Genomic DNA, 17,232 nt, shown 5'->3' on the forward strand with positions numbered 1-17,232 from the left:
CACCTGATCTGCTCTAAAAAGACTTTAAAAAAAAACCTTCCAAAAGCCTCAAAAAGAGCTGTGTAAAAGTCTACATTGTGCTGAAAAGTTAATGTAGAGTTCCAAGTCAAGCCAAAGAAATGACTCCATATTTTATTTCTGTGAATTCAAGGGATTCACAGCAATAGCGAGAGTGTGAGTCACAGTCTTTCGAGATGCCGCTTCATTCTTTAGCACCAGAGTCTGAGCTCAGCGACCAAATTGTCCCAACAGATTGCAGCCTGTGCTGCTTGGATTGCAGTGTGGGCTTAATCTGAGCCTACAGCTTCAATTGAGTAAAAAAAAGGGAGACAAGACAGCTTAATTTTGGCTTTGAGTTTATCTGTCAGTCTGAAAGAGCCCCTACTGTTTTCTCAGATATATTATTTGACCTTAAATTAAGGATCAATCTAAATATTTCATATTTTCTGCAAAAAGACTGAGAAGACAACATTTGCCTCAGTTTTATTATTTGTTTTTTCCCATACAATAATGATTTTTTATCCCATTGTATACATGAGTGTATATTGTTAGGTCGACAAAAAAAAAGTCTTCTTGACTTGATATATAATTAAATGGGCATTTAAAAAAAACATAATAATTAAAGGTAAATTAAAATAAACCTTGACTCGCTTCCTTGTTCTTTTAATTAGGAGGTCTAATGAATGTTAGATAACATGTCATCACTTTATAAGTTATACTTATAAGTTTTACTTACAGGAATGAGAGCACAAAACAGTTGCATTAAGTTATATATTAATATTCTCCTGGCAGGCCTTTGGCAACACTTAACTCTTGTTTTCTCTTTCATGTGCCCACAGAGGGATGAAACGGAAACGAATGTATGCCCTTAACCACAGCAATGAGTGAGTCATCGTCCTTTCACTCACAGAAGCTTATTTCATTGGCCCGATCACTGTCTGGGCTCGGACTTGACGCCGCCAATGGAGGCCCTGTCAACCTCGATGACAATGACGAGCCTCCACCTCCGGTATGGTTGCACCTGAACGCTGGCTTTAACATCCCACGTCTGTAGCGCATCTTTTCCTCCTACAGCTCTGCTTTCTTATTCTGGAGATGTCACATTTAAACTGTTGCCACGTTGCCTGTACAGTATTCGCCCTAAAATCACAGCCTTTATCTCATCACTCAGCCAAATTATAATATTTGTTTTCTGGTTTGGTAGGAGTCTGGCATTGAGCTTGGCCCTGGGCTTTTTTTTGCTGATGGCAAGAGGAAAGTGGACTACGTGCTTTGCTACAAATACAAAAAAAGGAGAACATCAAAGTCGCGTCTTTCCCTTTCATCTAACGGGAGTCTACCGATACCTATACCAATGACAATCCCGATACAAGGTCGATGGGAAGCGGAAGCAGAGTCTGGGGAGCCGGGAGCTCATGCGGGAGACGCGGAAGAGTCTAAGCTTACTGAGGAGGAAAAAGCTTTAATGAGGGAGGAGTTTGAAGCAGGCCTGCTGGAGGCTGGGCTACAGATTGAGCGTGATAAGGAGGTGTGTATGTGCTTTTACAGAGCTTTCACAGTGAATATTGTTGTTTACAGCTTTGGACTGCCCTTAAGTGATTCGACCACAAATCCTATGATTGGACAGCTGCCCAGCAGGTAAACCATAAGCCTGCCCGCTGAAGCTAGAAGCCTCGTCTGCACAATAGAATGCTTAATTTCAGTGGTGTATGATTGAATAATAAATTAAAAAATACACAACTAACAACAAAATAGTGCCGGATTTGTTTTTTCATGAACACAATGTACAAAGGGTTTGTTTCTATCCTATTTGTGTCTTTGCACATAAATGCATTTAGTGTGTGATTTTTCTGTCTGTCTATTTGATTGTGCAGAGCTCGTAGGTTAAATTGGCTACTGTTTTACATGGGGATTAAGAGCATTGATTGTAAGGGCGAAGCCAAAGGCCAGATTATAGGACCTTATTAAACAGTGAGTTAATACTGTGAAGCGTGTGCTGGCTGCCACATACATGTATTTGGCTGCGACTAGTAAGTATTTATATGTAAAGGAATAGTGTGCTTGATCATGTCTTAGCTATAACATCGAAAGGTTTTTTTGTTATTAAAGCTAGCAATAACATTATTATGTTTTACAATATTCATTACTTGTCCCCATTGAGGCTCAGGATACATGTGAAAAAGGCTGTTACGGATTTACTGCTGTAAATGCACAACATAGCCATATCTGGGAGGTGATGTTTGAGCTTGTGATGCTGTACCTGCCTAGCAATGTGGTCACTGCAGTAATTGCTTTGGCAGACAGGAAGACAGAGCTCAAGAAGCTCAGTAACTGACCACATTTCGTATTATCAGAACCGATAATTGGGTACATCATTGCAATTTGCAGGAAAGCGTCCCAACAGTTATCTGCAGTTTTCCATACTTTGCAGGATTGAGTGGTCCTGGATTTGTGATAATGGGATTTCTTACAAAACAGCTTCATCAAATATAATCAAATGTGTCATCCTGACAGGTTTAGAGAAGCATATATTTTAGTTATGAATGTAATTTTTTGCCATCTTCACATTTCTAATGACTCTCTCTGGCAATATGTGTGCTGATGTGCAGAGGTCAAACGGCATGGGGTTTATTCGACTGCACATCCCATGGTCAATACTGAGCCGAGAAGCGGAGCTGCAGAAGATCAAAGTCGCAGTAAAAAAGGTCAGCAGTTTCACGCAGTCAGTAACATATCTTGGTCAGTGAAATTCCAGTTTTATTTAGTACATTTTGAGCTTTTTTTTTGAGATTTTTAATTTGGTTCGGGGACTTGCAGTTTGGAAAACTGTGGAAAATGACCAAGTAGCTTTGATCAAAATGTTTTTCATGTGTGTCGTCTTTCTGTAGAAATGTGAATTGCGGAAACGGACAGGCATTGCTGGGATGTGGGATTCTGTTGCCACTAAAATCAACACACCATTTCAGCCGGACGTCCCCGATTTTGACATCCAGAGGGACTCCCAGACACGCGTCAATTTTAAAACCCTCAAACACCCTTTTATCAGAGACAAACTCCATCTGTGAGTACATAGATGATCACACTTACTGGTGAATAATAAGGACAATCTTAGCTTTGGACACACATAGTTTTATTGGTGACTGAAAAATCAAAGTGGTATTCAGTAGGTATTATATTTTAATATAAAGATAATTCAGAACTTTGTATGCCACTGAAACACGCAAAAAAGGAACTTGCCATTCGCAAAACTTTTGAGAACAGCCTTTATTTTTAACCCTAATTTATTTTGTCCCTACAGCTATGACATCAAGTCAACAGAGACTCTGTTTGACAATGTGACGCGGAGCAGAATAGTGAGTCCGGGAGTTTTTGTCATGAAAAAAAAGATTCTGAAATCTAAAGTTTAAATATAAATGAGCTCACTTAAAATTTCTATACTATGTTACGTGTGCTTCTAGGTAGCTGAGATTATTTCACGTACTACTTGCAGACACTCTTGCCAAACTACCGGTGAGATCTACTTTTTTTCTGTTCCATATTGTTCAGAGTCATGCTGACAGTCGTAGCTAAACTGCCTGTGTGTTACATTACCTTCTTGTGTTGTAAGGCATCAACTCTTTACTGGCTCGGGGTGTCTATGTTGCTGCTTTCCCTCTGCATGACGTAAGTAAAATGAAGACCTCTGCTTGAAGTGCTTTTGTTCTGCTCAGTTACTGTATATAAGTAACAAAAAAATGTACAACTCCTAAAAACCTCATCTTCACTCAATCCTGTGGATTTAATATGATTTAAAGTAAACCACTATGTGTCTTATAAAGAGCTGATCACTTTTTCTGTTTTAGGGGTCATTCACAAGGAGAGGAGGGAAAGATCAGAGAAATGATAGACAGGTGAGTTTTCTCTAACTGGATGTGGATAAGCATGTGTTGACAAAATGTTTTTTCCCTCTGGAACATCCTTGATGACGTCGATGGAGGTGATACATTCATTTAAGGGATAAAATCTTTGCTGTTGCTAACCAAGCTTCAGAGCGCTTAGGCGCTAACATATTTTAAAAATAATACAATGTACAAATCTATATGTGATCCAGTAGTTTGAGTTCTTTCATACATAATCAAATCTTAATACAGTTTGATTATTTACTATCAACACCCTGGGTGAGGTCCACAGGTCTGACATTTATAATGAAAGGCCTGAAAACATTGCATCTGACATTTTAGTTATTAACTGTTATAAACTTTTCTGTCATGTTCTTGTGCATCTTTCAGCTCCTCCATGAAGAATGGGCTAACTATGGAGTCATGCATAAATACCAGCCTGTAGATCTTATCAGGTACTGAGCTATGAATTTCTAGCTATAGCTTTAGCTTTTAGTGTATTGTTCATTACAGCCACTAATACTGATCTTTAAGAAACAATATAGGTGTTTAAGGCTTGCCATTATCATTATTATTATTATTATAGATGAGATGCCAAGTCAAAGTTTTAAACTAAAAGTACTAATTCTACTATTAATAATAAAGTTCATAGATGTGCCAAGTAAACGTTAAGGTTTCTAATGTTTCTCAGGTGAGATCAGTTTTTTCTTGTGTTTTTAAATTGAACACCGCTTGAGTCTAAAATAGCATATGTCCTTGGCTCTTCACATTTCCACTTGACAAAAATGTATAGCCTGCACGTTGCTCCTTTGTTTACAGAAAGTACTTTGGAGAACAGATTGGGTTGTATTTTGCATGGCTGGGTGTTTATACTCAGCTCCTCATCCCTCCTTCAGTACTGGGCATCATTGTCTTCCTATACGGCATACTTACTGTGGATACCAATGTGCCAAGGTGGGTAGATACTAATTAGTCTTCAAATCTGTTTGTGCTTATCAAAAGTGTATTACTGACACACAGTGTTAATGTTATTATGCATGTGCTGTTTTAACATGTGTATTTAAGTCAGGAGACGTGTAATGACAGCTTGAACATCACCATGTGTCCACTTTGTGATGGCGTGTGCGACTACTGGCGTCTGAGTTCGGTGTGCTCATTGGCCCGAGCTTCATACCTGTTTGACAATGGAGCCACTGTCCTCTTTGCTATTTTCATGTCTCTGTGGGGTAACTATACACACTTTAATGCATATCCCTGTTACAGCATACGCAGTAAGTTTTAACACAGCAACTCCAGTAGATAGACAGACATTTAATAAACACTTAGATTTCTTAATTCAACTTTCAGTTTACCCAGATATACATTTTAAGATATGAAGCTACTTATTTTGTAAAAAAACAGGCTTATTTAATTTTCTGAACACATTCACATTTAGGATATGTTTGTGAATAAATTTCCTGCCAAAATAGATTTTTTTTAACCTAGTGAATGCAAATAATTTTTTTTAAATCGTTATATTTTTTTTAATTTCTCTGAATTCCTTATGTTCATTTTTTTGTAGCTGCATGGTTTCTTGAGCACTGGAAAAGGCGGCAGATGTATCTGAAACATACGTGGGACCTGACGAGCCTCGAGGATGAGGAGGTAATGAAGTAGATTTGGCATATTGTACAATTAAAAAAAAACTATGCTCTAATAACTGAAAATGAAAATCAATCAAATTATTACATAATTTTATTTTTTCACTTTCTATTTTTATAACCCATGTAAGTCAAGCCCAGAGTTTTAACCTCTTGACACTTGACGGCAGGGATAAGTTGTGGTTTACCTTGTAGATTATCATTTGTTTCACAACACCGCCCATCCCCTACATACACATACCTGTAGGCACCCATGTATCCATGTGTTTAGGGTGTTAAGTGCGGTAATGGGATTGGCGAGTTCTTAAAGGGTATTTCCTGGATAGTATGACAAAGCAGGGTCATAACATACACAGACACAGCCTAGAACAACTATAGCTGTTTGAACTTCGCTTGAGATTATCCAGCGGACGTACATGAGAATGTACCCTGACCAGCCACTTCATTAGGTACTCCTGCTATCCAATCGCATAACATCAGCTCCATTCGTCCACTCCATCCATTTAAACATATAGACGTTAGGCAACATGCTCTGCTAAAATTCAAACAGAATGGGGAATAAAGTGATTTTAAACATGTCATGGTTATAGATCTCAGATCCAAGATCCAGGTCCAAGTATCAAAAACTGTTTACTTTAGTTTTTTACTGGGATTTTCGCCCGCAAACATTTCTAAAATTTAAAGAGAAGGATCCAAAAGTCCAAAAGAGAAATATCCAGAAAATGCCATACTGATGCCAGAGGTCAGAAAGGCAACAGTAACTCAAATCACGACTTGTTACAACCAAGGAATGCAGAAGAGCATCTCTGAGTGCACAACACATCAAACCTTGAAGTGGATAGCTGCCACTCCTGTCAGCTGGGAACTACAAACTGAGGCTGCAGTTACTCTGGGCTCACCAAAGGTGCACAGTAGAAAAAAAAATGGTCCATATCTACTGCAACATTTGGATGGCAGGGTCAGATTTTGAAACATGAGCAACAGAAAGACTCTGTCATGCCTTGTGTCAACGGTTCAGTTTAATGATGTAGGTGATATCTTCTTGGAACACGTTTAGCTCCTTAGTACCACTTAAGCATTGTTTAACACCACAGCCTGCCTGAATATAAGTCTATCCTTTTATGACCATGTTATTCTGATGGCTGCTTCCCCCAGAATAACATGCCATGGCCCACAGCTTAAATAATCTCATACTGGTTTTTTGAACATCACGAGGGGTTCATTATGCTCAAATGGTCTCCACAGACACCAGATCTCAATTCAATTGGGGACCTTTGGGATGTGGTGGGATGGGAGATTGCCATGTTGAATTTGCAGCCGACAAATCTGCAGCAACTTGTGTGATGCTGTCATGTTGATATCGACCAAAATCTCTCAGGAAGGTTTCTGTCATCTTGTTAAGTCTAAGGCTCAAGTGGGTCTTTACCAGAGACTAGCAAGGTGTACTGAATAAACTAGCCAATGAGTGTGTCTTAGAAATAGTTGAAATTCATGAAATTCATAGCAACGACATGTGGCCCCTCCCCAGAACCGTCCATCCATCTTTTTTTTTTCCAAATTCTTATTCAAATGAACTATTTTTGAATAAATATATAACACAGAGAATTATCTGTTGTGTGTTACAGAGTTCATGAACAGCATTCATTTATGAAAACAGCTAATCTTTCTTACTCTCTCTCTTCCCTTTCTAACTGTGTGTGCATATCTGTCTCTGCCTCTTTCATTCGTCACTTTGTCTCCTGCCCGAAGGAGCGAGTCCAGGTGGGCAGGTTTCTTTACCCGCAAGTTTCTGTAGCCATTTTTTATGCATTGTGAAATAAATTCATTGTTAATGTTTTAATGTGTTGGCATTTAATGGGTTGTGTATCTACAGTTAAGAATTTTAATACTAAACATCAGCAATTGAAAAACTCAGTTAATGGTCACAGTTGCAGATTGAAATCACTTACATTAAAGGTGTAAATAATTCACACAAAATAAATGGTTTTGTAATGGCAGATGCCAGACATTAGTGCATGTGTTTTAAATGTGTGTGTGTGTGTGTGTGTGTGTGTGTGTGTGTGTGTGTGTGTGTGTGTGTGTGTGTGTGTGTACTGCAGGAGGAGCTGAGACCTGAATATGAAGAAGCACTGCAGGAGAAAAAAGCCAAGATGAAAGCACAGTCTGCAAAAAAGGTATAATGTGTGTTTTTATTCACATTCAGTTTTATAACTTGCCACACAAAAGACACAGATTTCACTCACTCACTGTGTCTTTTTTCCTCTGTTGCAGATGACTCAGTCTGGGGACGGTAGAGATGGAGAAACAGACCAGATGCTGGCCTACCAGGTATCACTACACTGCCCTGAGTGACAGGACATTATGTGGACAGAGCTGCTGGGGGTAAAGGGCAGGGCTGTATTTAAACTTCTTTCATTACTGCTAGCAGATAATGTCACTCCCCGATTTACTTTATTCTCAATGAAGTTAAGTGAATTACTGCCAGAAAAGCAAATCTTACAGTTTATCTGGGTTTTTCATATATTGTAGATTTAATATAGACTACCTGTGTGTGTATGACTTTATGTTGGTTCATAATAAACCCCCCTACACCTACTGTGGATGGTTGAGTCCAAAGCAGCTTACCTGCCTGAGATTAGCCCAGATTACTGTTGGAGAGGGAAAAGGGAGCAGAGGAAGAAGGGGAGGGGATTTCTGTCCTTTGAGATGGCAAACACGCACCTGCCAGACAGAAACAAAAACGTGTGTGCATGTGTGTGTGTAGAACATGTGCAGTGCATTAATGCACAGTGCTAACTCATATACCGATGATGAGAACAAAAATAATATGCATGTTTTCTTGGCAGCAAGAGCCCGAGTCACTGGACATAGAGGATCACATGCCAGGTTATCTCATCAATATATCCACCTTACTACTGCTGGTACTGCAATCATACTTTCTTCTTATTCTCACATTTCTATCTTTCTTTTTTGTTGATTTGATTTCTTAAGGGAGATTATTATTATTATTATCATTATTTGTATTTTTATTTGTTTGTATTTAACAGTAATCAGAAGGTTTTTATATTTTAATATAAACTTTAAAGTTTTTATAAACTTTTTGTGTCTTCAGATATTCATCACCTTCTCAGCGGTGTTCGGGGTGGCAGTTTACCGCATCTGCATGCTGAGTGTGTGGTCCATGAACCCTGATCCGGAGGCCAAGGCCAGCGTTAGGATGACAGTCACAACCACAGGCATCATCCTCAATATGCTGGTTGTTCTGGTGTTGGAAGAGGTCTACGGAGCGATCGCCGTGTGGCTAACTGAGCTTGGTACTTTTTTAATGCTGTTAGAAAGTTTAATCATTGAAATTGTTTAAATTGGAGACAGAAAGCAGTAAAATCTTGAAGGTAAAACAAGTTATAAAACTGGACACTCACCAGCAAACATAATTTACTACTCAAGAAAGTAAGGCATTACACATTACCGCATTTTCCTGAATTTATATTACTTGATTACTCCCTGGAGAAAGTAATTCATTACAGTACTTGTTACATTACTTTTGTGTTACCTGAAACTCATTGTCACAAAATTATCAGTTGACAGTATAAACCTGAGGCTACAGTCTCACACTCCAGCACATAACCTCATCCTAAGCAGGTGAGGTGTGAAGACACACATGTGATCTATCTTTATATGTATGAACACAAAACTGGCAACACAGCACAGAGATGAAAACCACCCGAAGCCACAGTGATTCTATTCTAGAAACATCTTTACTGATTATAACGGTGTCACTGTTGTTGAGACAGCTCTAACATTGTCCACTCTGTTTTACAAGATCTGTCTTTAAGCCTTCTGCTGTTTGAGTTTTAATTTTCATGTAACTAACTGTATCATCTAACACGATTAGATACTTCACCATGTATTTTAGTACAACAGGTCTTGGTGATATTGTTAGTGAAACGTAACCAGTATAAAGAAACTGATGATGCAGGTGATGTGTTTAAAGTTGTAATTGGAATTAATAGAATTAAGTCATGTCTCAACAGAACTTCCAAAGACAACGGAGGAGTTTGAAGAGAGACTAATATTCAAGTCCTTCTTCCTCAAATCCATGAACGCCTTTGCACCAATTTTCTATGTGGCCTTCTTCAAGGGCAGGTCTGTATTTTTGTCTTTCTTCACAAGCTCATAAAGTGACCTGGGGTCCCATTTGATATGGGACTACACAGCATTTTTATTCTTTGTCTGTCGTCTCACAGGTAGAGATAATTAACCATTTTGATTGTCACCAGTTTTCTAAAATTAGCACTGCAGGAGAGATACTTTTCTAATGTCTGGCTTGTATCCAATGGCTGTGAAGCAAACAGGGAAGGCTGTAATCATGGGTCGAGTGCAGGTTAACCTGTTGCCGTCTTTTGCTGCCCAAGATACAGCCAACAGGGAAAAATGCGAGTGACCACAAAGTCATAATGGAGTACTATCACTTTCAATCTTTTGTCATCTCACTTATGCCAGTGTTTAGTTAAAAAATGGTGAAAGAATACATTTTTATACAGTTTTAATGGCAATAGTTATGCAGACTGTGACAGAGTATGATAGAAATTAAGCTGTTGAAATTGCATAAGGCAACACAATCTTTCTCTTCCTATATGGTTAATGTATTTACTTAGCAAAGGAATGGAAAATTGCATTCAAATTAAATATATTTCCTCTTCATATGCTACATTTCATATATATTGTCTCACACAAACATACTCTTTGCCCCATGATTAGTTTGCTGAGATGAGTTTGTCCTACTCACTCTGCACTGTGTGTCTTCATTCCTTTATCACGTGACTTGGTCCTCTCCTCATACAGGTTTGCTGGGCGGCCTGGCGATTATGTTTATGTCTTTGGAGACTATCGCATGGAGGAGGTTTGTTGCACTACACACATCAGTGATTATTGTTTTGTGTATGTACGTGTAAGATAAATGATCTGTAGTCTTTTATGTAAATGTGTGTTTTGCCTTCTACAGTGCGCCCCTCCTGGCTGCCTCATTGAGCTGTGCATCCAGCTCAGCATGATCATGCTCGGAAAACAACTCATCCAAAACAATGTGTTTGAGATACTCGTACCGTAAGTGTTCCCAGATACTGCTTAATGTACAGAATTTGAATCTGTAATTTGACTCTGTAAATATATCTTTTCTGTTTTACAGTAAGTTGAAAAAGATGTACAGAACAATACAAGAACAAAAAGGAAAGAATAGAGGAGCAGAAGATGAGGACAGTGAAACAGAGGAGAAGCGACCGAAACAGCAGTTTGACAAGGATTTCACCCTCGAACCGTTTGAAGGTGTCAGTCCAGAATACATGGAAATGAGTAAGTCTCTTCTGGTCCCTTGGATATATATTTATTCACAAAATCATTCAATACTGCAACGAACCTGCATTAACATGTAACCATGTGTGCATGTCTTGACATATACAGTAATCCAGTATGGGTTTGTGACTCTGTTTGTGGCCTCCTTCCCGCTGGCACCAGCGTTTGCGCTGCTCAACAATGTCATCGAGATTCGCCTCGACGCTGCAAAATTTGTCACCGAAATCCGGCGTCCCGATGCTGTGAGGTGCAAAGACATAGGTACAGATTTCACATGTGCTCATGTCCTCTCTGTCTTCCTCTGTGTGAATGTGACACTAAAAAAAACCCTATCCCTAAATTTCTAATCAAGTTCTTTTTCTTTCCTTTCTTTTACATGAATACACGCATGCCCACACACATTGATACACATGGATTGACACACTTCTTTCCTCCCCTTTGTCTCTTTTCATGTGCATGCTATCTCCAGGGATTTGGTACAACATCCTTTGTGGAATCAGCAAATTCTCTGTCATCACCAATGTAAGTGTGTGTGCGTGTATGAGTCTTCTCTCTATAACCTTTGACTTCTGGCAGAGAAGTGTATACTGAAGGGAACTCCAGTTTAACTGCAACTTAATGCTGCTGCTATGTCCTTGCTGAATAAGTGCAAATGTTCAGTCCATCGAATTAAATTCTGTTTACTGAAATTCATAATATTGTAACAAGGCACTCTATGGCAGCTAGAGGTGTGGCACAATTTGCAGGTCTCTGAGCTCAAAAGCAACTTTAATGCAGCTTTAAATTATTTTAATTGCTCATATACTTGAATTTGCAGTATACTTAAAATCTTCCTCCTTTCACTTTGATGCTGGTTTGCAGCATTTCTGTGTCATAGCATAGAAATGCTGCAAACACATGTGGAACAGTTGTAACAAAGTGTACTTTTAAACATATAATATAATATAATATAATATAATATAATATAATATAATATAATATAATATAATATTATAATATAATATAATATAATATAATATAATATATAATATAATATATAATGTAAGTTGCAAATTGAAATAGTCGGGACTTTTTTGGTTGGCTCTTTTAGAGGTCTACAAATTTCACAACAGACATGCAACAAATTAAATTTTTAAAAATACTGATTTCCTTTTTTATTTGTCACTCATCTTGTCACTGGTGTTACCATATTCTTTTGGCAAGTTTAAAGGCTTTACAAAATATTATTCCTCAGCCTCTTTAGGATAAGGAAACAAGATTTCATTTTATTATTTACAGTTTGGTTTGTTCAGCTTGTGGCTGTTTGACATTTGTTTATTTGTGTATTTGCTAATAACAATATAAATATTAGAGTTACAGTTAAAAATGAATAATAACGCAATCCTGTATATCCTAACCCACACAGTTACTAATTACTAATGTGTCGAAATCAAATATTAAACACCTTGCTTGATGTGATCGGAAAAAAAGCCCCACTCAGTTTGGAGATACCAAACAAAAGGAGGATTAATAATGAGAAAGAAATGTTTTCTGTAAATTGGAGTCATTAATTTAATCAGTTTTTATTTTGTTCTTTTTCTTACAATTCACTAAAGGTAAGGTAAAATCTTAAACTAAACCTTTTTTATGAAATTATAAAATAAAAGAGAAAAGTTCTTATAAATGAAAAGAGGCATTGGTCTTATTGTGAGCAATTCAGTAAATATGTCAGAGGAAATGCTGGGAATTGAGTGATGTCATCACTATCATTTTTTCTTTCAAAATAATACACTTTTTTAATATGAAAACATCAGGGGAATAATACTTTCTTTATATATATGTTTTTAGATTTTGTCTACAATTCATTTTGTTATGTCACGTTTATTGTATGTTTGATAGTTATGTAGATATTATTGCATTTTAAATGGTGAAAAAAAACCCCACTTTTTAAAACAAAACATGCTGCTTACCACTATCCTTTATTGTGTGGTGGAGCACTCATCTGTGGTGCTTGGATCTATATATAAACTGCTTTCGGCTAATTTATTCTCAAAGGGATGCCACAGCTCGACGTGTTTGTTTTGGCAGATTACACCAGAAACCCTTCCTGACAATAATATATTTGACAAATCTTGTCAATTTGATGGCTCAGGTATAATTGTTCAAATCACATATTGTAATATTTTAACACAGACATAAATCAAAAATTTAATTAAAACACCAAATTATTTTTAAAGTGTAATATTTCTTTAAAAGCTACAGACAAAAAAGTAGACAGTATTACCAATGTTACGTTATTCTTATTATTGGACCATAAAGTTATTTATTGCTAATGTAACTTTCACCCCTTGTTTGTCTTTCTAGGCATTTGTCATCTCCTTCACATCAGAGTTTGTTCCACGAATGGTTTACCAGTACATGTACAGCGCTAATGGCACCATGAGCGGATACACGGAGCACTCGCTGTCCTACTTCGATGTCAGCAACTTCCCCTCTGGCACAGCGCCAAACACCACCCTTATCACTGGAGTATCCATGTGCAGGTCAGAGTCACTCTATTAACCTTGACCTACCTGGAACTTTCTTTAAATCCTTTAGTCCAGCAGCTTAGCGCTTTACCTGGAACATATACAAAAAGACTTCCTCAAGATTTCCACATTTTGTCATGTGTCAGGTTCATTTTTCATCAGTCTTCATGGATACTTGAAAATTACAAAGCAAACTTTTTTTGAAGGTATTGTTAAATGTATTAAAGATAACAATTTACTTCAGTATTCAGACCTTACAGGGCTATAATTGAGCTCTGGCGCATCCTGTTAAAAATTAATGAGATGTTTCAGCAACTTAACTGGGTACAGCCTATATGAAAAGGCACACACCTGTCGATATAAATTCTTCCTGTTGATGGTGGATGTCAGATTGAAGGCCAAACCGTAGCGTATCCTGTATGATACTGGAAGAGCAGTGGCTTATCACAGAGCAGACGCTGAGGGACATACTGTGATTCATGCTCATATCCATCCAGTATCCGCTTCAAAATTTCCATCCATCCATTCAGCCACACAGCCAGCAGTTTTCTTAACGGATTATTCCTCTCTCAGTCTATCTCACTTGTCATTTGGCGAGAGGCAGAGTGTATCCTGGTTAGGTTGGCAGTTCATCACATGGCCAACACATAGAAACAGACAGACAGTTTAGAATCACCATTTAACCTAACATGCATGTCTTTTAAGCTGTGCATGGAAATTCAACACCTAAGAGAAAATCACGCAGCGCCAGGGAGAGCATATCTGCATCGTCTCCCAGCCCCTCGTGGACTTGTTCACACATTTAAATAATGAGCGAGTGGTCACTATGAAAGATCCTTATGTGGAGATGGGACCATCACTGGTGTAGCAGTCCACCAATCAGGCCCTCGTGGTAGTGTAGCAAGTTTTGGAGCAGTTTCTTATCAAGCAGTTTATAGTTTTGTTTGGAGAAAATAGATCCGACTTCATTAACACTGTCTGTACAGACTAAGGCACTCGTGACAACGTAATGCAATGGGGATGTTTATGTTTTGTTTTTTGTTTGTTTTTATTACAACAAGGCGTGGAAGACAAGACGGGATAGTGATAAAGATGCTTGCAGAAAAAAATGTTAATTTTCAGTGAAAGTCTTTTGCAACCGATGACAAATAACCACCCCAAACACAAAAACACGGCCTAGAATGACCCAACCACAGGCAAGACCTGAGAGACGGGAACGTGGCTGTGCAGTGACACCAGGCAGTTCTGCCAAGAAGAATAGGCGAAGCTTCCAAAACAATCATGTGCCAAACTTGTAAGATCATTCCAAAGAAAGGCCGTGACTGTTGCCAAAGCTGCTTTAACCAAGTACTGAGAGAAACTTCTGAATGCTTAATGTATATAAAATGGGACGTTTCAGGCTTTTGTTTTAGTGCATTTACAAAACATTCATAAAACTTTTTGTGGAGTATTTGTGTGGAAATTAATAAGAGGTTAGAAAAAGAAGTATAAGAATCAATTTTGAGATTTGAAAGGATTTGAATTGTTTTTATTTTTTACTGTAAATGTGTGCAAGGATGAGTTTTAAGAAATTGTCAAATCTTGGCTTGGATAGCTTTTAGCTTTTTTGTGTGTATTTTTTTCCGTGCTCTCACATGTTTCTCTGTGCTAATACTCACAGTGTATCTTTCTGTCAGGTATAAAGACTACAGAGATCCTCCGTGGGCAACAGATTCATACACCTTCTCTAAACAGTACTGGTCTGTCCTGGCTGCAAAACTGGCCTTCGTAATTTTCTTCCAGGTATCAATATTACTTAGCTACAGTAGGACATATGCTACACTTAGTCTGAAAGGGTATCTCCAGCTCTGTTTTTACTTAAATCCATGAATAGCTTTCTATCCCGCTGATATGTGACTTCTCAAAGGATGTTAATATAATGTATAGATAAGTAGAGATGCACCAGTCCAACTTTTCCTCTTCTGATATTTGCTGATAGTTTTTATCTGACAGTAGTGTTGTCTTTGATATTAAGTTGGATAATTTATATTAATATGTCCTCTATTTCACTGTGACCAGACCTATTTATCTGATATTTATCTGTTTATAATAAAAAGTGATCTCAGTGAGTGTGCAAACTGCCTAATGGCATTCAGTGTTAATCCAGCAAAATAGTGCTTTCTTACCTATAGGCAGCCTCGCCTCTGTCAGTGCGCCCCAGGGCAGCTGTGGCTACAATGTAGCTTGCCATCACCAGTGTGTGAATGTGTGTGTGAATGGGTGAATGACTGAATGTAGTGTAAAGCGCTTTGGGGTCTTTAGGGACTAAGTAAAGCGCTATACAAATACAGGCTATTTACCATTTACCATAGGTACCTTTAAAAAAATTATTTTAACAAATACATTTTTGGCTTTCAAAACTATTTAACCCTCTTTAAAAATAAAAATCTAAACTCTTGTTACTTGTTTTTTCTATCAGAACCTTGCCATGTTCCTCAGCATGTTAGTTGCCTGGATGATCCCAGATGTACCACGATCTCTGCGGGAACAGCTGAAGAAAGAGAACATGTTGCTGATGGAGTTTCTGCTGACTCAAGACCAAGAAGCACGTGCCAAAACTCACTCCACAAAACCCTCAACCCCCTACTTCCCCACCAACATAGACATTGTGGTGGAGGCACCACCAGAAAATCAAGAAGAAGTACAAGTGGAGGAAGAGGAAGTGGTGGGGGTTGAGATCAATTTGGATGCAAGGAGCAGAGATAGTGACAGTGATCCAGAGATTGGAAATGTATTGGTAGAAGGTGGAGTAAATGGTCTAGAAGAGCGAGGAGATGAAGGTGAAGAGGAAACCAGAGAGGCCGAAGGAACAGAAAAGGAAGGAGAAGGAGATGTTAAGGAGGAGGATGGGAAGGAAGAAGGTGGAAAGGAAGAGTTTGAGCAAGAGGAAAGTGATGAAAAGGAGAAAGGAGGGCAGAGAACAAATGAAGATGAAGCAAAGGAAGTTGAGAATGAAAATTTTACTGTAGATCTGGACGTCTTCATGAGTGAGCTGGGCCTCTTAGGTAAGAGGAGACAATTTAATAACAGAGCACAAGTTCTTCTTTCTTTGTTCATCTTGTCTGTGAAACATATTGTCTGCATCGTACAATTCATTTTTTTGTTTTTTGTTATATAGATGAAGAACCCTCATCGGGCACAATTAAAGATATGGAGCTTCCCCGCTCAGGCTCCAAACAAGAATGCCAGAAAGATGCTGAACCTCTGTCACATTCATCGTGTAAAAGAGGATCATCCCAGAGTCTGAAGATCTCCACGGAAGGGATTACAACAACAGATGATGAAACTAAGAGCTTCTCATTAATTGCACCTCCTCCCAGAGAGCCAGGCTCAAAGGCCAAGGCCCGATGCTCCACCCTGCCTTCTCGCCACAGAGGGGCTGAGGCTTGCTACAGCCTGCCAAGGCCCAGCCACTCCACCAGCCTCACCAGGTTCCAGCAGAAGTCCACACTTATTCCCCTGGTTTCCCTGGACCCTTCATCATCAGCTTCGCCCAGCCCATTATCTCCCACACACACACAGGCATCCGCATCATCTACACAGCCTCTACTTGCCCAACAGCACAAAGCCTCAACTGAACTGTTTGTGCTGAAAGGCCCTCCACCCCAACAGCCACGCTCCAGGGCCAAAGCCCGGTGCTTAACCCTGCCTCCAAGACAAAGAGCACAGGGTCCTGAGGAGCACTCTAAAAAGCCTAGCCATTCCACCAGCTTTACAAAGCTGGAAGACCGTATCCCGCCTTCCCCCAGTGAACTGAAGCGCAACAGACCAGTATGAGGAGAGCTGCAAGGCGAAGTGGAAGAGAAGGAGGGTGGA

General features: G+C 38.8%; 1 protein-coding gene across 1 annotated transcript; it reads left to right on the forward strand.

Moving 5' to 3' along the window:
* The first annotated feature begins 849 nt into the window (after positions 1 to 849).
* Positions 850 to 17,232, forward strand: ano2a (anoctamin 2a). The gene is made up of 27 exons (XM_085461725.1): positions 850 to 1,009; positions 1,205 to 1,528; positions 2,610 to 2,705; positions 2,889 to 3,061; positions 3,299 to 3,353; positions 3,459 to 3,510; positions 3,608 to 3,663; positions 3,843 to 3,890; positions 4,269 to 4,333; positions 4,698 to 4,832; positions 4,944 to 5,104; positions 5,440 to 5,522; positions 7,268 to 7,279; positions 7,618 to 7,692; positions 7,790 to 7,846; positions 8,365 to 8,439; positions 8,631 to 8,832; positions 9,553 to 9,664; positions 10,364 to 10,421; positions 10,524 to 10,624; positions 10,707 to 10,870; positions 10,979 to 11,131; positions 11,340 to 11,392; positions 13,214 to 13,392; positions 15,054 to 15,159; positions 15,836 to 16,421; positions 16,535 to 17,232. The coding sequence occupies exons 1-27, from the start codon at positions 863 to 865 to the stop codon at positions 17,191 to 17,193; spliced, it is 3,987 nt and encodes a 1,328-aa protein (XP_085317851.1). The 5' UTR covers positions 850 to 862; the 3' UTR covers positions 17,194 to 17,232.

Source organism: Copadichromis virginalis, linkage group LG7, assembly GCF_057382275.1.
Source record: "Copadichromis virginalis isolate Kocher_CV1m ecotype Utaka linkage group LG7, C_Virginalis_male_GT1.1, whole genome shotgun sequence".
NCBI lineage: Eukaryota > Metazoa > Chordata > Actinopteri > Cichliformes > Cichlidae > Copadichromis > Copadichromis virginalis.